This window comes from Manis pentadactyla, chromosome 17 (assembly GCF_030020395.1).
Source record: "Manis pentadactyla isolate mManPen7 chromosome 17, mManPen7.hap1, whole genome shotgun sequence".
NCBI lineage: Eukaryota > Metazoa > Chordata > Mammalia > Pholidota > Manidae > Manis > Manis pentadactyla.
Window position 1 is genome coordinate 37,966,074 of NC_080035.1, and position 27,438 is coordinate 37,993,511.

The 27,438-nt window shown below is 36.3% G+C and overlaps 1 protein-coding gene across 14 annotated transcripts in view; it reads right to left on the bottom strand.

Annotated features, from left to right (window-relative positions):
- Nucleotides 1-27,438, bottom strand: part of MYCBP2 (MYC binding protein 2) — a 269,203-nt gene that overhangs the window by 236,428 nt on the left and 5,337 nt on the right. For all 14 annotated transcript variants that reach the window (XM_036893768.2, XM_036893769.2, XM_036893773.2 and 11 more), the window contains exon 2: nt 2,468-2,543. In XM_036893768.2, coding sequence (XP_036749663.1) covers nt 2,468-2,543 — 76 coding nt within the window. The remainder of the gene's footprint in view (nt 1-2,467; nt 2,544-27,438) is intronic.

Below are 27,438 nucleotides of genomic sequence, written 5' to 3' on the forward strand. Positions count from 1 at the left end.
CATCATGAGCAGGAAATATTCCTTACTCACCTTTCTATCCCAAACACTAGCATTAATGACTGCACATAGTCAGCATGCAATTAGTGTTTGAGGTATAAATGAATACATTTTTTTTTTTATATCACTCTTACCACAAGCTGCTCCTAAAACACAGATACAACACCTGAGGCTCAGAAAAGAAAACTGAATTACTAAGGGCACAAAGCTAGTTAGAGAGAGAACTGAAGGGGACAAAAGACTTTGACTTTCCACCTTTTCCTGGATATCATGCCAGCACTTTTAGGAAAATCATCAAATGAAACCTTAAAAGAACCTGAAAAAATTTTCAAGATTCCCATACTCTGACTTTGCACACAGCACCTGTGATATTATAATGAGTCACAAGAAATACATATTTCGTCATTTATATGACCAAATATATATTTCCCAGGTATATCTGGTCTTCATCCTCAGTTCTTGAACGCTGCAGAAGTAAAATGGGTGTTTTGTCATGTTAAAGACAGGCTTTTGGACCCCCACCCAAGGGCAAGGGATGGAGGCTGAATCATGGCCAATGGCCAATAATTTAGTCAATCGGGACTATGCAATGAAGCCCTCACAAAAGCCCTTGAGAAGAGCTTATTGCTCTCGCTCTGCTCAGTTGGATCCTGCTTCTCAGTCGGGGAGAGCGTCTATGCTTGGGGAAGTAGAACGCCTCCACATGCCACCAAGCCAGGCCCCAGGCTCCACAAAGATAAAAGCTCCTTTATTTGGGACCTTGCCCTATGTCTCTGTTCATCTGGCTGTTAAATTGTAACCTTACAGTATCCTTTATTAAACTGGTGCTGCGACCAGCATCTGGAGTGGGGAGTGGAGGGCAGTCTTGTAAGATGGAGCCCACAACCTGGGGAATCTGGTACTGCCTCTGGACAGACAGCATCAGAATTGAGTTCTCCCACACCCTGCTCAAGAATTGCTTGGTGTTGTTATGTATGGGAAGATCCCCTCCCACATACTTACACACATTGGAATCAGGTCCAAGAACCTAAATGGAGTTATACTACTATTACTGTTGTGTATAGTATTGTTTATATATATACATATGCAGAAAAAGAATACACCCTTGCAGCACCAAAATGTGGAAAAGGTATAGAGATTAGAAAATTGAATGACTATTTGTTAAAGGTTTCTACAAATTAAGTGTATTACGAATGCTCTCTACTTTCCTCTTCTATCCCCAAAGCAAAAGTAGTAAGAGCTGACATGATGAACATGTGTTATTTATCTGCCCCCCGCCCAGCAACATTTTCTTTAAGGTAACCACCCTCTCTTATTCCACATGGCCCACTCACCACAGTGCCCAAACACCACCCACCACAGGGTTATCAACATAATTTAATCTATCCAAAGTACTCCATCTCCAAGGCCAAAGTGAATAATGCAGGTCAATCAAAAATCATACCCAAGATCTTCTGCTAGAACTAGACGATTACCTTTTGCCCAAAGAAATGAAGTTGGAGCTGCCAGCAGCCTTAGTCTTCAGCCACAAGCAACAGCCCATACAAGGCGTAAAGCAGAAGCAAGAGAGGAAGACACAGATTTGACAGTATTTAATCCCTGGATCCAGCTGCGTCTCTAGATATATTCTGTCCCCTATTCTTTTATTTTATCTTTTGGTTTACTACTTTAGATTTCTCTCACTTACAAAATAACAAGAACACTAATTTAAAATGGCAGGAACTACTGTCTCTAAATCTTAAGTATGTATACAGGCCAAGCTAAGCTACCGTTTCTTTAACGAAAAGTGGAGCTGTTTAGAAATCATAGTTATGACTTCCTTCTTCCTCGTGTCTAGACTTCTTATAACTGTTCAAAAGAAAAGAGACTATGAAAAACAGGATCTCATTCCTGAAAATGTTACAGAAAAAATGATGGACTTTATAGAGAAGATTTCTGCATTAGGTGGAAAAAGAGATCCTTGATCTCTACGGTCTCACCTAATTCAAATATTTTACATTGCCTTTTCTTCTGCACACCCACCCACAGTAAAAAGAAGCTCTGAACATTATAGATGCACCAAGATTCTCCCTAATTCATCATATCACATGGGCATAAACTGAAACCAAATACAAGTCTCAATTCACGAGCCAATTTTACTCATTCTCTAGTACATGAAGTCAGTGTGAAAAAAGAGAAGAGAAATGGCTATGTTCCCCCAAAGGACTGATAAAAAATAACAAGGATAATAAATAATAAATAGAAAATAATTTTCAGTAGTCAGAATATTAACTTCCAGGCTACTAGTCAAGAAATGCCCCGAAGATGGAACTAAACAGTGTAACCAAATAATAGGGGCTTTTAAAAAATTATCTTAGTACACAGAATGAAATGACTTGCTAATTATACTCATACTTTTTTAATCTTGGCATTTTTATTCAAGTTAGTATGTGAAAAGATCTGTATTCTCTACAAAATGGCAGCATTTTACCTTGCTTTTTGTCTTCACTTTTGACTTGCTCTTCTGTTTTCTTTTCAACTTCTTCTTATTTAAAATTTTCTTATTCCTACAAATGTAAAAAAAGTGGGAAAAAAGAATTATGGAGGTTCAAGTTAGGATATACAACAACATTAAAAAGAAGTAATTGCAAAGTAGACACTTCAATACTTCTTTTACAAACTTTCTTGCTATAAAACAACATTCTCTCTCTCTCTGCCCCCACCCTCATATATATATATATATATATATATATATATATATATATATATATTAGTGACATTCATGTATATGTGAATGATACTGACATATAATGTAACTACTGAGGTGATAACACAATACTAGATATCTAAGAAATACACATTAAAGTTTTTTAAACTTTATTCAACACTGGGGATGCTAATAAATATCACATATGTTCTCTTCCAAGGAAAATATGTTCTTTGTAGTAGCGTGTGCCACAGCACAAAAAGGGTCAGGAACCCATCTGTACTAAATTATGATAGGAAAACCCCAACTCTTTAACTTCTAACAGCCAGCAGCCAGTTTTTTACTACACCACAGCCCTAAGACCAAGTTATTCTTCAAGTAAAAAGAAACCCCTGAATGACTTTGATTAAAAAGCAAATATATATATATGTGGCAAAGAATAAGAATTATGGTGGGAGAAACAAGAGTCAAGGAAAACATTTTATTTTATTGTTATATTTTTTATGCCTACAACGCTGAGGTGTACATCAGTAGGTACTAAAGATGAAAGATAAAAAAAGACCATTTTTGCCCTCAAGGAGCTCAGAAATTTGAATGAAAAGCAAAATATAATGATCTAGCAAGAGGATGCTACTGCTTTAAGAAAGACTAAAGGTGAAGAGAAAGAGGAGGAGGAAAAGGAAAAAGAGAAGTAGAAAGGAAGGGGAAAAGAGAGAAGGGAAGGAAGAAACTCTAGGTGCTACAGAGGTCAAATCAGTTAACACTTGATCACTAATTTAGTCGAATCTATGACCAGAAAAAAGTTGTGTGCCTAGGTCACTTGGAGTCAGGGATGGCATTAGCTAAAATAGGGAAGTCAACAGGAATAATCCGTTTGAAAAAGGAAAAAATACAAATAATTTTAAAGATGTTTGAATTCAATACAAAAACATCAACATACAGACAACAAGCCTATGGAAAGTTATCCTTAATACTTCTTCGGCTTCCCTCCCTAAACCAAAATAATCACAAAGTTTTGTCAATTAGATCTCCTAAACTAGTTCTTTAATCTGCCTACATCATCTCTACTGCTGCTAATGATCTCAGTTACCACCATCTCTTGCCGGGATGACTGCAAAAGCTTCTTAACCCATTTGCCCCCCTTCAGTCAGCTCTTCACACAGGAACCCAAGTCAACTTTTTAGAACACAAATCTGAGTAGGTAATTTCCCACTTAAAACTATTAATATCATCTCAATTTTTTAAGGATAAAGTCCAAAAGCAGTGACATGGTTTAAAAGATGCTCTATGAAGATCTGACTTCTGCCAGCCTTTCCTGCCTCATTTCACATCCCTCTCCAACTTGTTCATTGTTCTGTAGCCACAAGAACCTTCCTTCAGTTATCTGAACCTGCTAAGCTCCATTAGGACCTTTCACAAAGGTTCCCCCCCTGCCTCGGCTCTCCCACATCTTCTAATCTCCCACATCTCCCACATCTACTCATTTTTGAGGTTCCAGTACAATTGTCACTTAGGAATGTCCCAAACTGGGTTAATTTCCCTAATACACTCTCATTTCATGGTATACTTGTGTGTCATTATGTAATCTACAATGGAATTATATATAGCATTATTTATTTAATGCATCACTCCCTCAACAAGCTGTAAGCTTCAGAAGTCCAGACACCATGTCTTTCCTGTTTATTGGTGTAGCCTCTTTGCCCATAGAAGTGCTGGAACAAAGTACTCAATACCATTTTTAGAGAAAGAGAAAGAAGGAGGAAGGAGAGAGGAAGGAGAAAAGAAGGAAGTTCAGAGATATAACTATAAGACTTTAAATAAGCAGAGAATCAAGGATATATACATAACTACATCAACATATTTAAAGGATATCTAGCCAGAAAATATCAATTAAAGAATTATCCATAGGATAATTTTATGCAGATTTTGGTGTAAAGGAGGGAATGGAAAATATGTATGTGGTAAGATTTCCCCAGGAGAGCATGCTAAAAAAACAAATAGAAAAAGAGTGAATGATAGTATCAAATGCTATATATACATAGATAAACCTGCTTACACTATTCAACTATCAGCACAGTGAGAGCATAAGGAATGTCTATTTCCACCCTGTACTTTTAGCACGTGTTTTAGGGTCTGACACATCACGGGTATTCAAGACATATCAGCTGAACAAACAAATTAATAAAAAAGAGTACTTCTCATTTATAGTTTAGGAAACCAACTTTCCTTCATACTAAAGTTTACTTGAGTGAAATCAGTTATTTGAGCAACAGGAATATGTAACTGCTAAAAGGTTAGCCCCTAAAGAGCCAGTAATAAGCTAAAAAATACATGAAGAAAACCCATATTCAACATGAGAAAATAAAAATGCTATTTGTTAGTAATATTATATCCCATTATATGACTGCATTTAAGAACTAAGCTTAAATAAACTTTTCTAGAAACCAGTCTTACACATTAACAATTCATCTTGGAATTCCTGATGATTTAGGATTTTAAATCCTAAGTCAAACAATAGTTTAATGAAGAATGTCTGGAATTGGTCCTGCAAGATTTTTAGTCTTTTCACAAAAAAGAACCACATTTGAGGTGAGATTTTAAAGAATTATAGCTAGTAATAAAAGTCAGACTATTAACATTCTTTAAATATTTATCTTTAAGTATTTACTTTAAAAAGTGAAAAGAAGAAATTTTTTAATAGTTACCACTGCTTAAGGAAAAGCAAATACTTTAGCAGTTTAAGAACAAATGTATTTTTCAAGTTGTTTTGTGATATAGATCATCAGTTTCTCAATCAGCTTATTACTGAGTTTATTTTCTAAAAAAACAAAAATCAGTTACAATTTGAATGGGAGGATTAAAGATGGCGGCGTGAGAGGAGAGACAGAGGCTTCCTCCTAAAACTGGATACAATTAGAAAATATAGTTGGCACAACTAATCCTGAGAGAGCAACAGGAAAGAGGACGGCGCCAGACTGCACACACCTGGAGAAAAGAGCAGACCTCACCCAACGGGGTAACGTACCGGAGCTGTGGCTCCACGGGACCCAAGCCCTTCCCCCACCCCAGCTCACCGGCAGGAGGAAGAGAAACGGGGCAGGGAGGGGGTGGAAGGCCTGAGATTGCTTAATACCTAGCTCCAGAGATTTGCGCTGAGAGCACAAACCTACATTTCATGGTGCTTTCATCATACTCTTTGATTACAGGGTTGGAAAGCCTGGACAGGCGGAGTTCCTGGGGAGACTGGGATTCCGGAGGCTTATGGAAAGCAGGGATCCATATCCAGCTGCTCTGGGACAAAAGCTTGTATCTGTGTGCTCGGCCCACTGGTTCAAGCAGTGGAGACAGGCACAGCAGCTGGAAAGCAGGGAATAGCTCTTTCCTCCGCCCAGGCACCAATACCTCTCCCCTGTGACCCCCGACACTGCTTCAGGGGCTGAGCAGCTCCAGAGTAGAGCTTCTGGACACTAGAGGGCGCCATATACAAATATGAAACGCCAAAGAAACCTGGTCCAGAGTAAAATTACTAATACAACTCTCGAGAAAGATTTAAATGATATGGACCTCGTGACTCTTCCTGAAAGGGAGCTCAAAATAAAAATCATCAACATGCTAATGGAGGTACGTAAAGACATCCAAGAACTCAGGAATGAATTCAGGTTGGAGAGCCAATCGTTGAAGAGCACAATGGAGGGTATTAAAAGCAGGTTGGATACGGTGGAGGAGACAATAAATGAAATAGAAAGTAGAGAAGAGGAATACAAAGAAGCTGACGCACAGGGAGAAAAAAGGATCTCTAAGAATGAAAAAATATTGAGATAACTGTGTGACCAATCCAAATGGAACAATATTCACATTATAGGGATATCAGAAGAAGAGAGAGAGAAAGGGATAGAAAGTGTCTTTGAGGAGGTAGTTGCTGAAAACTCCCCCAATCTGGGGAAGGAGATAGTCTCTCAGGCCATGGAGATCCACAGATCCCCCTACACAAGGGACCCAAGGAAGACAACAGCAAGACACATAGTAATTAAAATGGAAAAGATCAAGGATAAGGACAGACTGTTAAAAGCAGCCAGAGACAGAAATAAGATCACATACAAAGGAAAGCCCATCAGGCTAACATCAGATTTCTCAGCAGAAACCTTACAGGCCAGAAGGGAGCGGCATGATGTATTTAATGCCATGAAGCAGAAGGGCCTGGAACCAAGATTACTTTAGCCGGCAAGATTATCATTTAAATTTGAAGGAGGGATTAAACAATTTCCAGATAAGCAAAAGCTGAGAGAGTTTACCTCCCACAAACCATCTCGGCAGTCTATTTTGGAGGGACTGCTATAGATGGAAGTGTTCCTAAGGTTGAATAGCTGTCACCAGAGGCAATAAAACCACAGTAAAGAAAGTAGAACAACTAATTACTAAGCAAATGCAAAATTAAATTAACTATCCCCAAAGTCAATCAAGGGATAGACAAGAAGTACAGAATATGATACCTAATATATAAGGAATGGAAGAGGAAGAAAAAGGAGGAGAAACAAAAAAGAACCTTTAGATTTGTGTTTGTAACAGCATACTAAGTGAGTTAAGTTAGACTCTTAGATAGCAAGGAAATTAACCTTGAACCTTTGGTAACCACGAATCTAAAGCCTGAAATGGCAATAAGTACATACCTATCGATAATCACCCTAAATGTAAATGGACTGAATGAACCAATCAAAAGACATAGAGTCACTGAATGGATAAAAAAACAAGACCCATCTATATGCTACTTACAAGAGACTCACCTCAAACCCAAAGACATGCACAGATTAAAAGTCAAGGGATGGAAAAAGATATTTCAAGCAAACAACAGAGAGAAGAAAGCAGGTGTTGCAATTCTGGTATCAGACAAAACAGACTTCAAAATAAAGAAAGTAACAAAAGACAAAGAAGGACATTACATAATGATAAAGGGCTCAGTCCATCAAGAGGATATAACCATTATAAATATATATGCACCCAACACAGGAGCACCAACATACCTGAAACAAATATTAATAGAACTAAAGGAGGAAATAGAATGCAATGCATTCATTCTAGGAGACTTCAACACACCACTGACTCCAAAGGACAGATCCACCAGACAGAAAATAAGTAAGGACACAGAGGCACTGAACAACACACTAGAACAGATGGACCTAATAGACATCTACAGAACTCTACATCCAAAAGCAACAGGATACACATTCTTCTCAAGTGCACATGGAACATTCTCCAGAATAGACCACATACCAGGCCACAAAAAGAGCCTCAGGAAATTCAAAAAGATTGAAATTCTACCAACCGACTTTTCAGACCACAAAGGTATAAAACTAGAACTAAATTATACAAAGAAAGCAAAAAGGCCCACAAACACATGGAGGCTTTACAACATGCTCCTAAATAATCAATGGATCAATGACCAAATTAAAATAGAGATCAAGCAATATATGGAAACAAATGACAACAACAACACAAAGCCCCAACTTCTGTGGGACGCAGTGCAAGTAGTCTTAAGAGGAAAGTACATAGCAATCCAGGCATATTTAAAGAACGAAGAACAAACCCAAAGGAATAGTCTAACGTCACAATTATCAAAATTGGAAAAAGAAGAACAAATGAAGCCTAAAGTCAGTAGAAGGAGGGACATAATAAAGATCAGAGGACAAATAAACAAAATGGAGAAGAATAAAACTATAGAAAAAAATCAATGAAACCAAGAGCTGGTTCTTTGAGAAAATAAACAAAATAGATAAGCCTCTAGCCAGACTTATTAAGAGAAAAAGAGAATCAACACACATCAACAGAATCAGAAACAAGAAAGGAAACATCACGACGGACCCCACAGAAATACAAAGAATTATTAGAGAATACTATGAAAACCTATATGCTAACAAGCTGGAAAACCTAGAAGAAATGGACAACTTCCTAGAAAACACAACCTTCCAAGACTGACCAAGGAAGAAACACAAAAGTTAAACAAACAAATTACGAGCAAAGAAACTGAAGTGGTAATCAAAAAACTACCCAAGAACAAAACCCCCGGGTCAGACGGATTTACCTCGGAATTTTATCAGACACACAGGGAAGACATAATACCCATTCTCCTTCAAGTTTTCCAAAAAATAGAAGAGGAGGGAATACTCCCAAACTCATTCTATGAAGCCGACATCACCCTAATACCAAAACCAGGCAAAGACACCACCAAAAAAAGAAAATTACAGACAAATATCCCTGATGAACATAGATGCAAAAATACTCAACAAAGTATTAGCAAGCCAAATTCAAAAATACATCAAGAGAATCAATCATACACCATGACCAAGTGGATTCATCCCAGGATGTAAGGATGGTACAACATTCAAAAATCCATCAACATATCCACCACATAAACAAAAAGAAGGACAAAAACCACATGATCATCTCCATAGATGCTGAAAAAGCATTTGACAAAATTCAACATACATTCATGATAAAAACTCTCAGCAAAATGGGTATAGAGGGCAAGTACCTCAACATAATAAAGGCCATATATGATAAACCCACAGCCAACATCATACTGAACAGTTGAGAAGCTGAAAGCTTTTCCTCTGAGATTGGGAACTAGACAGGGATGCCCACTCTCCCCACTGTTATTCAACATAGTACTGGAGGTCCTAGCCATGGCAATTAGACAAAACAAAGAAATACAAGGAATCCAGATAAGTAAAGAAGAAGTTAAACTGTCACTATTTGCAGATGACATGGTATTGTACATAAAAAACCCTAAAGACTCCACTTCAAAACTACTAGAACTGATATCGGAATACAGCAAAGTTGCAGGATACAAAATTAACACACAGAAATCTGTGGCTTTCCTATGCACTAATAATGAACTAATAGAAAGAGAAATCATGAAAAAATTCCATTCACAATTGCATCAAAAAGAATAAAATACCCAGGAATAAACCTAACCAAGGAAGTAAAAGACCTGTACCCTGAAAACTATAAGATGCTCTTAAGAGAAATTAAAGAGGACACTAACAAATGGAAACTCATCCCATGCTCCTGGCTAGGAAGAATTAATATCGTCAAAATGGCCATCCTGCCAAAAGCAATATACAGATTTGATGCAATCCCTATGAAACTACCAGCAACATTCTTCAATGAACTGGAACAAATAGTTCAAAAATTCATATGGAACCACCAAAGACCCCGAATAGCCAAAGCAATCCTGAGAAGAAAGAATAAAGTGGGGGGATCTTGCTCCCCAACTCCAAGCTCTACTACAAATCCAGACAGTTTGGTACTGGCACAAGAAAAGAGCCACAGACCAGTGGAACACAATAGAGACTCCAGACATTTACCCAAACATATATGGTCAACTAATATTTGATAAAGGGGCCATGGACATACAATGGGGAAGTGACTGTCTCTTCAACAGATGGTGCTGGCAAAACTGGACAGCTACATGTAGGAGAATGAAACTGGATCACTGTCTAACCCCTTATACAAAAGTAAATTCGAAATGGATCAAAGACCTGAATGTAAGTCATGAAACCATAAACTCTTAGAAAAAAACATAGGCAAAAATCTCTTGGACATAAACATGAGCAACCTCTTCATGAACATATCTCCCCGGGCAAGGGAAACAAAAGCAAAAATGAACAAGTGGGACTATATCAAGCTGAAAAGCTTCTGTACAGCAAAGGACTCCATCAATAGAGCAAAAAGGTACCCTACAGTATGGGAGAATATATTCATAAATGACAGATCCGATAAAAGGTTGACATCAAAATATATAAAGAGCTCATGCACCTCAACAAACAAAGAGCAAATAATCCAATTAAAAAATGGGCAGAGGAATTGAACAGACAGTTCTCCAAAGAAGAAATTCAGATGGCCAACAGACACGTGAGAAGATGCTCCACATCGCTAGTCATCAGAGAAATGCAAATTAAAACCACAATGAGATATCACCTCACACCAGTAAGGATCGCCATCATCTAAAAGACAAACAACAACAAATGCTGGCGCAGTTGTGGAGAAAGGAGAACCCTCCTACACTGCTGGTGGGAATGTAAATTAGTTCAACCATTGTGGAAAGCAGTATGGAGGTTCCTCAAAAAGCTCAAAATAGAAATAACATTTGACCCAGGAATTGCACTTCTAGGAATTTACCCTAAGAATGCAGTGGCCCAGTTTGAAAAAGACAGATGCACCCCTATGTTTATCGCAGCACTATTTACAATATCCAAGAAATGGAAGCAACCTAAATGTCCATCAGTAGATGAATGGATTAAGAAGATGTGGTACATATACACAATGGAATATTACTCATCCATAAGAAAAAAACAGATCCTACCATTTGCAACAACATGGATGGAGCTAGAGAGTATTATGCTTAGTGAAATAAGCCAGGCAGAGAAAGACAAATACCAAATGATTTCACTCATATGTGGAGTATAAGCACAAAGAAAACTGAAGGAACAAAACAGCAGCAGAATCACAGAACCCAAGAATGTACTAACAGTTACCAAAGGGGAAGGGACCGGGGAGAATGGGAGGGTAGGGAGGGATAAGGGCGGGGAAAAAGAAAGGGGGCCTTACAATTCACATGTATAATGGGGGGGGGCATAGGGAGGGATGTGCAACACAGAGAAGACAAGTAGGGATTCTACAGCATCTTACTACGCTGATGGACAGTGACTGTAATGGGTTTGTTGGGGGGACTTGGTGAAGTGGGGAGTCTAGTAAACATAATGTTCTTCATGTAATTGTAGATTAATGATAAAATGAATTTAAAAAATCAGTCATAGTTTAAAAACCTCTCTCACTCTGAATCTGCTTCTTTACTTGTAAAATAACAAGATGGAGATCATCTCTGAGATTCTTTTTAACTCTAAAATTCTAGGATTTTATTAAGTCCAAATTGGAAGAACTTCTGGAAAAGGAGGGTTTCAATCTTTTGTTTTATTTCCCTTAGTAAGGAGAAATGAAAAATTCCTAAGCCTATGGCCTAAGACAGCAATAGGAAAATTTTTTTCTGTAAAGGGACAGATAGTAAATACTCCATGCCTGTGGGTTATAAGATACATGTTGCAACTACTGAACCATTATAGCATGAAAGCAGCCCATAGACAGAACATAAACAGATCAGTGTGGTTGTATTACAAAAAAACTTTATTTCTGGACACTGAAATTTGAATTTCATATAATTTTCATATGCCATAAAACAGTTTATTTTTTTAAATCTTTTAAAAATGTAAAAACCATCCACAGCTCTCAGGCCATGCAAAAACAGGAGTTGGGCAGATCTGGTCCACAGACAACAGTTTGTTATTCCCTGGTCTAGAATATATTTTGATAAACAGGCTCATATCAGAATGAAAAAAATATATTATTGGTATGTAACACAGATATAACTATTCAAAACATCCTTATGCTTATAACAATAAGCACTCTTAAATAATCTGACTTTTCTTTCTGCAGAGATAAACTCCTGATTTCTACTTCCCTAAAGTAAGATATAGGACAGGAGCAAATCTTTGATCTTCCTTCAAAAATTAGAAAGCTGTGGAAGCAATTAAGGACTAGATGAACTAAAAATCCAGAGATGGAAGAGCAGTTCCAAGATGAGCTCTCACCATTGGCATTTTCTTTCATGGGGACAGCTACATAGTTTGGGTATAAGTGATAACTGAGATTGGCTTAAACAGAGGAACTCTCTACTCAGAAACTAGAAACTAGTGGTGCTTTAGATATCTGTATGGATTAGAATGACAGACTAGAAATCTAGAAAAGCTCCAAATATGTGGCCAGTTTTCTCCATGGCACATCTGCTTAGTGATAGGACACTGAAGAAGGATAGGAAGCCTGGGCCAGTGGGGCAGAGTCAATTTCCCCTGGTATCCCAGGACCTAGCAGACAGACTCCAGTGGAGGGAGTAATCTGCTTAATCCATGATTACACTGAGGTAGTCAATACCTCACCCTGTCTGTCTACAAGAGCAAAGAGCAAACCTCTCTAGAAGAAAATAACATTGTCTGAAAGAAAATAACTGTTCTTTTATACACAATATTAGGGACATAATAAACATATTAAGAGACATCCAAAGAAGCAAAATAATGGGACACACAATCAAATGAAAACCAGACAATTAGGCAGACTCATAATAATCCAGATGTTGAAGTTAGGAGGCAAGGACTTTAAATAGATGCAAAGATGAAAAAATGGATGAAATAATATAATTTTCAACAAAATCTATTTTTTAAAAAGCCAAGTAATATACTGAAAAATAAATTAAGAACTTATCAGATAATATTAAGAACAGAATAGATCAGAGGAAAACAGGACTCATGGACTTGCAGACAGGCCCAGAAAAAACATCCAAATTCAACCAGAGAAAAAAGAATGGGATGAACAAAACAGAAAATGAGACACATGGGATACAGTCAAATGGCCTCATATTCATGTAATTGTAATCCAAGACAGACAAAAAAGAATGGAACAAAAGCACTACGTGAAGAGGTAAGTAATGATAACTTCACAAAAGTAAGGAAAGAAATCAACTCAGATTCAAGAAACTCAGAGAAATCCCAAGCAGGGAAGTGTAAAAAAGAAAAATAAATAAAACAAAACCCAAAAAACACACCAAGCATACCAAATGTTATGCACAACTTGCTGAAATAATGGATAAAGAGAAAATCTTAAAAGCAGCCAGAAAAAAAAGATACACTCAAAGGAACAACAACAATATTGATAGCTTTTATTCTTTGTGTTGGAAAGTGTTGGGGTGGCTGTACCTAGCAATCTAGAATAATATACCTATCAAAAATATCCTTTAAAAAATGAAGACAGAAATAAAGATATTTGTAGACTCACAGAAGCTAATGTAATTCATTGTCAGTATACCAATACTACAAGAAATACAAATGAAAGGCTTCTTTAATAATTGCTATGTCAAAATTTTAAATAAAAAGACACAAAGTAAAAAGACTGGAGAAGATACTTTGAATATACTCACCAGCCCACCAAAAAAAGCTGGGGTGGGTGTATTAAAATTGACAAAGTAATATATAAGACTGGAATTATTATTAGAGATGAGAGAGCATTTTGTAACACTAAAAGGGTTGATTTAATGAGAAAACACAACAATCCTAAACTTAAATGCATCTTATAATAACATATTTCAAAATATATGAAGCACAATTGAGAGAAGTAAAAGGAAAAAAGACAAATTCACAATCAAATGAACAGATTTTAACAAACCTCTCTCTGACAGAAAAAGTAGAAGACAAAACAGCATGGGTATGGAAATATCTTAAAACATGATTAATCAACTTGACCTAATTGACATACACAGAAAACCACGTCAAACAACTGCAGAATGCAAATTCTTTTCTAATGTGCACAGAATATTTACCAAAATAGAAAACATGCTGGACCACAGACTAAGTCTCAACATAGTTCCAAGAACTGTGATCACAGAAAAATTAAACTAGAGAACAAAAAAGAAACTAAGAAATTCCCAAATGTTTGGAAATCTAAAAAAAAAACAGATTTCTCAATATTTAAACCTGTACGTCGAAGAGCTCTCAAAGTTACAATAGAAATTAGAAAACATTTTCAATTAAAGGAAAATGAAATATGACAATCAAAATTTGTGGAATGCAGCTACAGTAGTGCTTAGGCAAAATGTATATAGTTTTCTGCAAGTACATAAATGTATATGATGAAAAAATAAAGTTTAAAAGTAAGTGATCTAGGATTATAACCTAAGAAGCTAGGAAGAAAATAAATTAAGGGTAAAGAATGTAAAAAGAAAGAAATAAAAGAAAAGGTATCAATGAAGTAGAAAGCAGACATTAAACAAAACATTCTAAGAGAAAAATGGGTTCGCTGAACATTAATAAATGTAATAGAACTCTAGCAAGACTATTCAGGAAAAAATAAAACCATATATTACCCAGGTGAGAAATAAGAAAGGGAACATCACTATAGATTCTGTCCATACATTTCATAACTTAAATAACGTGGACAAATTCTTTGAAAAATGTAACTTTTCAACAAGGAAAAATGTATCTGAATAATCCTCACATCTGTTAAAGAAATTGAATCCCTAGTCAAAACTTTCCTACAAGAAAAACTCTAGATGCAGACAGCTTCACCAGTGAATTCCTCCAAACACTTAAAAAATTCACTGGTACATTCTTTCAAATAATATCAATCTGAGACTAACTCTTCCTGACAATATGAAGAGGAAACATTTCCCAATCTATTTTATGAGACTAGCATAATTTTGGTACATACTCTTCTCTCCATTATATGAAAAGGATATTCCAAAATAAAAAAAATTTCAGGTCAATTATCTCCCATGACCACAGAAGCAAAAATACTATATAAGCAAAAAGTGGAAACCCAAATTCTAATCAAATGATGAATAAAAACAATGTGGTACATCCATAAAATGGGATGTTATTGAGCCATAAAAAAGAATGAAGCAGGCTGCTCCTTCTATCTGGGGACAGCCATTTTCTCTTTCAGATAATAAAATCTCTTGCGTGGGAAAAAAAAAAAAGAATGAAGCAGATATCTGCAGAAAGTATACAAGTATATATTTGTATACTTTCTGAAAGTATACAAATCCACAGACATGGAAAATGGATTAGTGGCAGCCAAGGGCTGATGGAAAGAAGAGAAGCAACTACTAGTGGGTACGGGATTTCTCTTTTCAGATGAAGACAAGTGTTATGGTTTAACAACTTTGAGAATATACTAAAACCACTGATTTGTATACTTTCAGAAAAGTATTTTACGGTATGTGAATTACATCTCAATAAAAAAATGTGAGAAAAAACACTGATCTAAAAATTTCAATGTCTAGCAGCATATAAAAAGAATGATTAAAATACGAAATCAGATTGATGTAATTTAACATGATAACAGACTAAAGGAGGAAATATATGACAATTTCAATAGAAGGAAAAAAAGTATTTTATAAAACTCAGCAACCATGTGTGATGAAATATATCTATAAGCTGGGAGAAGAAGTTATTTAATCTGATAGATTTTATACAAAAATCCTACAGCTAACATTATACTTAATTATACTCAGTGATGAAAAATCAAATACTTTGGCTAAGTATGGGGAAAAACACAAGGACATACACTATCATCACTTCTACTTAATACTGTACTGGAAGTCAGTAAGTCAAACAGAAGAAGTAAAAGTTATAATGGTTGAAAGAAAAAGTAAAGCATTTTTATTTGTAGATAACATAACTGTATTTATAGAAGATGCAAAATAATCTACAAATAAAGAATAAGTGAATTATCAAGGTCACTGGATACAATACCAATTTTTAAAAGTCAAGTAATTCATAAAACACCATGTGTAAACTGAAGTTTGGCTATAGAATCCAGACTTATTTCTCCTGTGTAATTAATGTAATAGTGCTCTCATCACTGTGTTCAAGCATCACTAAATAAATTAGGAAAGAATAGGAGTCTGATTACTAAGTAGAAAACTTTTATTTACTTAATCTAGACCAATAATTAGTAACAAGAAAAGAGATTTTTTTTTAACAGTTCAAGTTGATCTAGGGGAGAGGTCCAAACAGATTTTCTATATACAACTTCAGTCTCTTGATCTTATTTGGAAGTCTTCACATGAGGGGGAGGGGAGGGGAGCAAGGACTATAAATAAAGCTACCTGGGAATGGGCAGAGCAGCAAAAGAAAAAGAAAAAGAGAATGGGGGAAAGGGTAGGAGTAGAAAGTGAGCGGAGAAGAAGGCCCTGAAAAGTTACGACTTTGGACTGTGCTTCATTCAGATTTATACTCTAGGTACATACAGACTAAGTGTTCTAGGAAAACTCAAGCCATGAAACAACTCTGACACTTTCTGGTGACAATCTATTATTCATCCCAGGCCTCAGAGAGCCACCAACAAGGGCTATGAGAATTAGCAGTCAAATAACCAGGCATACAAAGGTACAAGACACCATGAGGAAGAACTAGCAGAAACAGACAACAGAAGTGGGATTTGGAAAAGAAACAGCCAAGAAAGAATGCATGATTAAGCCAGTTACCTCAATGGATAACTAGAGCATGATCCGGAGAACTCTGGTAGATGGTATAGAACATGGCTGTTATCTTAACTGAAGGATGAGAAAAATGAGGTATTTATCCACCAACTCATCTATCACTAGTTGAAAGCCTTCTGAAGGTATTAACTCTAGCATTTCTGGTCTGCCCTACTCACTGGCCAAGTGTGTCTCCATGGCCAATAAGAAAGGCTCTCAGGCAGAAAGTAATAGATGAGAGCAGACTGCCAAAGAGTCATGGCTAAGACCATAACATGTGCCACAGTGCTCTTATTGAAAAGATAATTTTATCTATGTCTCCTTCCTCAAACTATCATCTTTCTTCTTTTCTTTTAAATACTCCATTCTCCATGTAACATTAACTCACTGTACCATTAAACTGTAACTTCTCTCTGCCTCTGGAAAAAGGAGGTGGGGGTGGGTAGGTGTTAAGTCATTACACTCTCTTAATGCCAACTTCAAGATGATGTCTCAGACTTCCATTCATCTGACTTACAGGAAAAGAGGCAGTTTGTAAATGATAGTATGTTCACAAACAGCCTTTGAATATACTGAACATAATGTATTTGAGTCAGGATTGAGAGACTGAACCCCAGCAGAAGACTTTTCAAAATACAGGTCTAGAGATCAAGGGAAAGGTTTTAGCTACAAACCACAGACCAGGAAGTCAAAAACAATTAGCTAATAACTGAAATCACAAGACTGACTGAAATAACCAAGGAAGAAAATTTGAGAGACAGGTACCAAGAATGGACTCCTGAGAAATTAGTTCTTTCTACCTTACTTTCTAGAGGAAAGGCATGGTTATTCCTATACTTGAAATCTAGTCACTATTAGACCTATCATTCTTTCTTCATCTTTCCAACACCAAACTGTCCCTCAGACTCATTCTATTTCATCTCTTCTCACTGCCTTTCTCAAGGTTCATTATCATTTGTTGGAACTACTGCAATTACTTCTTTAAAGGTAGCCCTGCTTGGGGATCAGGGCCTTTTCATCCCCTATAATGTTACTAAAGATATTTTTATATGTTGAAAGTTTAGCTTTATTGCTACTGTTCTCAAATAAAGCAATACCTGGTACATAATGACCTGGTCCTAACATACCTTTCTAGTCTCTTCTCTTACATCCCTGTTCTCATTCATCCAGTTTCCCACACTTTAATTATTGCTGGTATTTGTGTTTTGTACTTCTTTGATTGATTTTACACCTGAATTCACAATGTACCTCCAGCAACCATCACTGTTTACTTCAGGAAACTACAGTCTGCAGTCCAAACCTAGCCTGCCACCTATTTTTGTAAATACAGTTATAGTGGAACACAGCCATGCTCACCTGTTTATGCATTGTCTATGGCTGCTTTCAAGCTGTAACAACAGAGCTGAATAGCTGCAACAGAGACTCTACTGTCCAAACCCTATTTACTATCTGGCCCTTTACAGAGTAAGTTTGCTGACCCCTCACCCATGGGACAATATCAAGTAGTGTCATATACATGCAACTGGACTGCCAGAAGGAAATAGGAGAGAAATTGGGTTTGAAATAATATTTAAGGAAATAAAGGCTAAAATGTGCCAAATTAAACAAAAACTAATATCACATAGATCTAAGAAGTTCAATGAACACCAAGGACAGGATAAACACACACCAAAAAAACATATCTGGGCACAGTACAATCAAATTACTAAAAATTAGAGATAAAGAGCAAAAGCTTAACAAGACAGAGAAGGAATTCTGGTTGCAGTATGGTGGCATAAACCCAAATACAGCCTATCTTACCCACTGTTTAAACTAAAAACTGGGGGCAAAATACAAAAAAGAAAGGAAAGAAAAAGTTAGCTATGGACTTTTATAAAAGCAAACAGCAGACTGTGGAGGGGTTTCAAACTTGGAAAAATGACCCACAGGAGAGTGAGCACCCCAGAGCAGTTATGTTTTTCTTGTTTCTCTAATTGCTTTGCCTGAAGACCAGGAAGCAATCACTGCCTGTAGATCAACAATCCAGAAGTTAAACCTCCAAGAGAAACCCTATTTTTCTAGCCAAAGAAATTGCAGAAGGGGATCCTGAATGCTAGAGAATGTGGAAGAAATTCTGGAAAGGAGAAAGATGGAGAAAGAGATTCTCTAATTCTGTCTACAAACCCACACAATCCTCGGCCTTTCTCTGCAGTTGCACAGCTATGGAACAGACCCATACCAATATAGCAAGGCTCTGAGACTTGAACTGAGATTTGAACCACCACCCACAGAAGGCAGGAATCTGAACCTAAATAGGTTGATAGTGTGCTCAAAGAAGCAAGAAAAAAAATCAACATTCACCAGAGAATTTTAAAAAGCTCCAGAGTTTACAAACATAACATTCACAATTCCAAGATATAATCTAAAATTCTCACAATGCAAAAAGTAAGAAAGATGCAATCAATTTCCAGGGAAGAAATGATTAACATGTGCCAATCCTTAGAGATACAGATGTTATAATCACCAATACCTTTAAAGCAACTACTATAAATATCCTCCATCAAGTAAAAGCAAACACACTTGAACTAAATGGAAAAATGCTCTCAGAAAATAGAGCGAAATTAATTTTAAAATGAACAAATGTAAATTTTAAAACTAAACAGTACAATATGTAAAATAAAAAAAAATTCACTGGATGGACTCAATAAGAGGATGGAGATGACAAAGAAGAGTCTGTGAACTTGAACTTGGATTAATAAAAATTATACACTCTAAAGAACACAGAGAAAAAAAAGATTACCGAAAGGAAAAATGAAGAGGCAGAGATGTGAAGGACAATCTCAAAAGTTTTACTGTTTACATCATTGGAATTTGGAAGGAAAAAAGAAAGAAACTAGGGCACAATATTTAAAGAAACAATGGCACCCCAAGTTTGGTGAAAGACAAATTTACAGAAACAAGAAGTCGCACATTCTCCAAAAAGGATAAACTCAAAGAAAATAATGACTAGACACATCAAATCAAATTGCTGAAAAACAAAAACAGAAAAAATTCTTGAAAGCAGATAAAATTGACATACTACATAGAGAGGAACAAGATTCAGATTACCAAAGTTTCTTGCAAGTAATCAAAATGGTGAAAAGACAGTGGAAGAACATCATTAAAACGCTGAAAGAAACCAAGTGTCTATCAGATGCTCTCTATATCCACCTAAAATATCTTTCAGGAATAAATGCAAAATAAAGACATTCTCAAATGAAGAAAAACAAAGAGAGTTTATCTACAGAAGACTGCTCTATAAGAAATGTAAAGTTAAGTACTTAAGGCTGAAAGGAAATGTAGCATCTTCAAGAATTCAGGAAAACAGACAAAATGTATTAAGTAAGCATAAAATATTTTTCTCCTCTAAGTTCTTTAAAATATGTATGATTACTGACAGCCAAAACTATAATGTATGGTGAAATTTGGAAAGAATGCAGCTATAACATATATGATAACTGTAACATGAAGTTCTAGGGGGAAGGGGTATGAGCAGAGGGGAAAAAGAGATCTATATGGTTACAAGGTTTCTCTATTTTAAGTGAAGCAATGTAATAACAAATCTAAGGCTTTGAAAGGTTATGTATGTACTCTGTAATTTCCAGCATCAAAACACAAAAAGATGAAACCATAAAGGTCAACAGATATATTAAAATGGAATAAAGAGTAATACAAAAGAAGGCCAAAAAAAGAGGGAGAGGAATGAAAAACAAAGAGGTAAAGAGAAGACAATAAAATGGTAGTGCTAAAGTCAACCATACCAATAATTAATTACATTAAATACTAAGGATCTAAACTCTCCAAATAGAAGGCAAAGATTGATAAAATGGATTTAAGGGGAAAAAAAGGCAAAATACTACACATGCTGCCCAAAGGAGAGAACTTTAAATAAAAAATACAGATACATCAGAAGTAAATGGATAGAAAAAAACTTACTATGCAAACAGTAAGCATAAGAAGGCTGGAAGAGCTATTTTAACATCAGATAAAGTAAGTTCAAGACAAAGGGTAATATTGGAGATAAAGGGAGCTTTGTCATATGAAATAAAAGAATAATTCATCAGGAAGTTTTAATAATTATTAATGTATATGTACCTAACATCAAAGACCCAAATTACAGGAAGCAAAAACTGACAAATTTAAAGGGACAAATACAAATCCACAGTTAGAGTAGTATATATTTAGTACCCCTCTCTCAGCAACTGATAGAACAAGACAATAAATGAGTACAGACAAAAAAGATCCAAATTAACACTATCAACCAACTTTAACTAACAGCTATAGAACTGTACATGCACAAATGGCAGAACACATATAGTTTTCAAGTGTACGTGGTACAATAACCAAGGCAGAACATTTCCTGGCAGACCACATGCATTAAAGCATTATCTCAATAAATTTTAAAAGACTGAAATAATATAAAATGTGCATTAGAAAGCAATAATAATATATATAAGAAAATATCAAGTAACTGAAGGCTAACAAATAATTCTAAATAAAGTATGGATCAAAGATGAAACTACAAAGAAAATTAGAAAATACTTAAAATTAAATGACAAAGATTATAGAGAATGTCAAAATTTGTGGGATGCAAAGCAGTGCTTAAATGAAAATTCATAGCTTTGTTAGAAAAGAAAAATCTAAAATCAATGACTTAAGATTCCACCTTAAGAAACTAGAGAAAAGAGCAAAGTAAACTCAAAGTATAAATATTACAAAGTAGAAATATTATAATGATGAAAGGTCAATAAATTAGAAAACAGATCAATAATAGAGAAAATTAACAAAGCCAAAAGTTGGTTCTTTGATAAATGAAATTGACCAACTTCTACCTAAACTCTTCAAGTTAAAAAGAGAAAACCCCAACATTAGGAATGAAAAAAGAGTTACCACCACAGATTCCACAGATATTAAAGGATAATAAAAGAATGCTATGAGCAATTTTGTGCCAAAAATTTCAACAATGTAGATGGAATAGACAAACTCCTCCAAAAAAATACAAGTAACCAAAACTGACATGAGAACTTAAAAAAAAAGTCTGAATATCCATACATCTATTAAAACAAATAAATTTCTCAAAAGCTTACCCAAAAGAAAATTCCAGATACTATCAAATATTCAAGTACAAATAAGACTAATCTCATGCAAACTTTTTTAAAATATAGAACATATTACCACCCAACTCACTCTATGAGACAAAGACAACTATAATAAAGACCTGACAAATGCATTACCAAAAAAAAAAAAAAAAGATTACAAACCAATATTCTTCATGAGTATAAACCTGAAAATTCTTAACAAAATACTAGCAAATCAAGTTAAACAATATGTCACATATGAGAAGGTTTTATCCCAGGAATAAAAAGTTGGCTTAGTATTTTTTAAATCTCAATAATTTAATTTTTCCTTTTATTATCTTAATATATGATTATTTCAATAAATGCAGAAAGAGCATTTGGCAAAATTCAATACACATATATGATAAAAACTATTAGCAAAGTAGGAATAGTGAAGAATTTCCTCAAATTGGCAAAGGCCATCAAAACACCTACAGCTAATATCATACTTTATATTGAAAGACTAATTTGTAATTGTTTACTCCCACATAAAGGTGGGGGGTATCTGGAGATCAGAAAGAATGATGATTATATAGAACAACCCAGAGCATCTATAAAACAGCAATTAAAATTAACCCACAGCATTCAGTATAGTTCACCTACTACACGACTAGGATTCACTTGCTTCAAAAAAATTCTGGAAAAAGCTCCTCTAGAATTCTGGTTAATATCATTTCCTGGAAAAAATTCCAGAGGAAGTAAAGTATGACAAACTACCACCCCTGCCACTGGTTTCAGATGGTTTCAAGGCCAAAACTTAGAGTGATAACCTCTTCTCTACTACCCAGTATAGATCCCTTCATCTGTAGCTAGCATTTGTTGGTCCAGGCGGCTGATCTCGTGAAGGGGTTATTAGGCCTTCCTCATGTCTAGTTACCATGAAAATTACCAAGTACCAAGAGACATCTAGTAGATCACCTGTGTGGTAAACCTCCATGCTCCATTATGTAAGAGTGATGCTACCTCCTCCAGGAGATCAGGTATGTTAACCCTGTCAAAAGGTGATTCCTTGCTTAGGAAAAGGAGCGCCAAGGGCCAGCAGTAGCTGTGCCTTAAAGCGTAACAGGACTCTGTAGTGTCTTCTGTTGGAAATGTTCCCCTCCCGAGAACCAGGATCTTTTAGATCATAGTGCTCAGAGCTACAGAAATGGGAAACCTAAATTCTCCAGCAGATCACTGAGAGTGATGCTAAGTGGAGCCACTCCTATTTCCACGTGTTCTTCCTACTGGCAACACTGGAGGATGGGCCCTTATACTTGCAGGGTATCATGTCCATAAGTTGTACTTTGCTTACCCGGTCAGCAGATTCTGTGTAGTGTGGCACATGATGGGATAAACGGATTCCACGTATCCTTCTTTGCTAAAACGTGGGTCCCTTACTCTGAAATAATGTCCTGTGGGAACTTGCACTCATAAATCACTCTGGAAGCCCTAAAATAATGGTACTGGCTGAGTGCTACAAGCTGAAAAGGCTAACTCATACTTTGAATAGGTTTCAAATCCAGTCAAAATGAATCACTGTCCTTTCAGGACATAAGGACTGGCTGATCTCTTTGAAGGATGTGAGTCTCTGCTACTGTTAGGCTGGAAATTCAACAGGTCAGCTTCTAGGTCAGCACTGATAAACAGAAGTACATTATTGGGCCCTTGCATAGACGTCATCAGTAATTTCACAATACTTGTAGGTCAAAAGAAATACCAAACAGTAGTATTTATTAAGTAGTTAGAGTCAAATAATTGGTAAGAATTTAATCCAAACAACATAGTAGCTATTTGAAAAATAATCCATACATAAAAAATACATAAATAGAAAAATATTTTTATTTCTTAACCACAATTACTTAAAAAAAGGAAATGTGCACCTGCTGAGCACTGCACAACTTCTCAAACTTGGAATCAGATTGAACATGCCACCCTTTCCTGTTACAAACTGATTTTTGTGCGGTACTTGATTTGTATCACAGCAACTCCAGAAACCCAATTTTGAAAAATTAGATCATTAGCGTGATATAATGTCAAAACTCTGAACTACCATAAGCTAGTAGTTTGTAACAGACATTGTGTTTCCTTTGAAATTCCGAAACATCCCACAGTATTCCTGTGTGTGTGTGTGCATGCCCTGAGCACATACACCCACGCATGTGTAAATACACATATTCCCTTTCCCTTTCCCCTACTTAGCAGGCCCAGCACCTCCCAGTAGGTTTTATTGTGACATAACTCTAGTTATTGATTTAGTGATAGCCAACAGGGGAGAGAAGAGTACATAGGTGTAGTAGAAGCAGCATGGTCTTCAAACAACTACCCTCTAGCCACTTCTGCAGGCCCAGAGGACTCAGGCGTAAGTAGGGTTTCAAGGGGTTTCAAAGTTTTCAAGAGAATCAATTCAGATGTCCTATCCTAAGAGTCCCACTCATTTCTGACTTAAGCACAGACACTGGTATAGCTGACTTGCTGAGTATTCAACCCACCCTGGAGCTGTTAACCTTCAAATTAGGTCTTGGGCCTAACTCATAGCTTTTCCTTTCTTCGTTTGGCAGAAGATGACATTCTTTCGATGATGCTAAAGAAATCACTTCATTTTCTCATTCTGCCCCCAACACCTTCAGCTTTTCATTGTCTTTCTCTAATCTATCAATGTCATTCACCAACAGCCATCTGATTACACTGCCTTTATAATTAATAACTCCCCTGAATCTCTCAAAAGCTTAAAATATCATACCCATCAGTGCATTCCCTTCTACAGGAATCCCTCTAATACACCAATGAAAGTTTTAACAGTTGCACAGCTACAGTGCACGCTGAGAGTTATCAGTGTCAGTGCTCCATCTACAACCAGTACTGGGGTTCTCACTGTCAGCCAGCCAGTAGATAATCTTGCTCAAATATCCCATTTTAAAGTCTATTTCCTCAGACCACTCCTGGCACCACAACTGTCTGGGGCTTCCCAGGAAACAGACTTTAAAACTGACATTTGTACACTATAAGTATACTGGGGATTAACCCCCCAGATTAACAACTGCAGGAGAGTGAAGGAAGTAAGACTGAGCTGACAAAGGAGTTGAACTACAATGAAGTCATAGTGAGGCCTCAGTCAGTACCATGGGGAGCCCTGGAGTTGGGATATATCTTCAAAGTTGTCCTATCTCAGGGCAAAAGGGCCAGGCATTCTACCCTGCCAGGGAATAGGAAGTACATGAAGGCTGATCCTGAAGAAGAGGCATGACTTTAAGGGAAACAGCTCTATAGGCATTAGTTGGCTACAATCAGTGTTAGCTGCCAATATGTCCAACAGGGGAACTTATACCTGAACAAAGGCATCTGGCTGATGAGCTACAGCACCCACCATACCACTATTAGACAATTACACCAATTTGGCTAGTGAGGGGAGACAATTAACCATTTATCCTGCTTTCTTAGGAATTACGGCTCAACACTAGTTAATGAGGGAAAACTCTTCTTTGCAGAACAGCACCAGTTAATAAATGTAGAATAACAGAATTATAAAAATAATCACTTTGAAACCCCTACTGAACTAATTGACTCAGACAAGGATTATCAAAGGACGCTAAAATCATTAGGTGAAAAATACTCACAGTGTGCTGAAGTTATTACCCATGATTACTTGCTTATTGCAAAATGGATAAAGCATACATTTACAGAGAAGAGCTCTTGTGGGTACCATCTTTAACTGAGTAATTAGACTGAGCATTATTAAACAGTGAGACAACCTGAAAACCTCTGGGTGGGAAGCAACATGCTGTACTCAGCAGTATATACAAAATATTTTTGCTAAAAAATGTTTAACCAAAATCTAATGAAGCTTCAAAGCCCAACTTCTGTTTAAGGAAATACAGGCATAGAAGACATGGACATTCACAACACCTAGGGTCCTGTTAATAAGGAGCTACATTTCCACTGTATAACAGGTAAAATATCAGTGACAGAAAAATGACCTGTGGTGGCCAGGGGTTAAGGGTAGAAGGAGGGAATTAACTGAAAGAAACTTTTTGGAGAGATGGTAATGTTCTATACTTGACTGGTGATAGTTTAAGACTCTTTAAATACACAATTAAAAATTATGAATTATTATATGTAAATTAAACCTCAACCCAAACCCTCTCCAAAAAGCCTGAAAATTTGAATTGAAAAGTGAGACTATTCTGACTATTCTGTTGCATTTTTAAACACACATCTTAAAATGCAAAAGTATCTTTCAATTAATATTATTATTTTATTTTAAAGCCCAATAGCAAGATTTCCTCTTACCTTGAGCTAGGAGAGACTAATTCACTTCATATTTCTACCTCCCACTATGCCAACAGCAGATTTTGCTTTAGCATGTGTTTATAGGGTCCAATTAATGTAATAGCTATAGAAGCAAATTATTACCTACCCACAAATACAGATATACGAACACACTGAATCCCACAATACTTTCTAAAACACTCCGACAATAATGTCTCTTCATAGCCTAAAACCATCAGTGTGTCGTGAATAAAATCTAATTCTTACCTTGCTGTTCAAGTTGCCCTAACTTCTGGTCAGTCTCCATTTCCAGATTGAATTCCCACTACTCTCCCTCATAACACCTACCTTCTAGCACTAATGGAGTTCCTACTACCAACTGTGCTTTCTCACCTCTTGCTCATGCTTTTGCACCAGCTCATAATGCTACCCCTTTGCCGTAACAGGCTATGATTTCTTAGTCATTTCATTTAAACTTTTATAAGTACCTGTCTTTGTGTGTTTTACTCCTGTCTGGACAATAAACTCAAGTGTAGCAACTCTGACTAGAAAATCTTTACAGGGCCCATGGTTAGGGACAAGTAGTTTCTCTGAACCTTAACCTCTTACAATCTGAATCCCATACATCTTCAAGTTGGGCTCAAGTACCATTCCTAAGACAAAAGAGATAAAACAGCTGAAGGAACTATATGTTTAGCTTAGAGACTAAGAGCAATTCCCCATTTTAACCGATCTCCTCTACTGTTTCCACTGTAGTTGTTCTTCTACCAGTTCATCCCAGTAACTTGGACTCCCCATTACCACCCAGTCTATCAATTCCAGCCTGGCATCACTTTCCTTTTTATCATATGGTCAGTAGTTGTTACCAAAAACCTTCACTTTCTTTTTTTGACTTCCAGTCACACTTCAACCTTGAATCAACTAGCAGTTCTTTCCATTTCTCTTTCAAGTGGAAAAACTTATAATATCATGCTGATTGGACTTTTAAATATGTGATTTTAGTAACAAGAGCAACAACAGTTAACATATAGTCAGCAGTTTTGATATACAGATACAATGCCCTTCCAATAATTCTGTAAGGTTACCAGTAAAGAAACACACCAAAAAAAAAAGATACGCTAATTAACTTACCCAACTTAAAACAGAAAAGGTAGAAGTGGAATTTGAACTAAGGCAGAGCGGATGTGAATTCCAGAGCCACTTTAGCTACCACACTATGGTTCTTCCCAAGTGAAATGCTATACTGCCATTCACACTCAGGACTGAACCACCATTGCTTTATTCATTTCCTG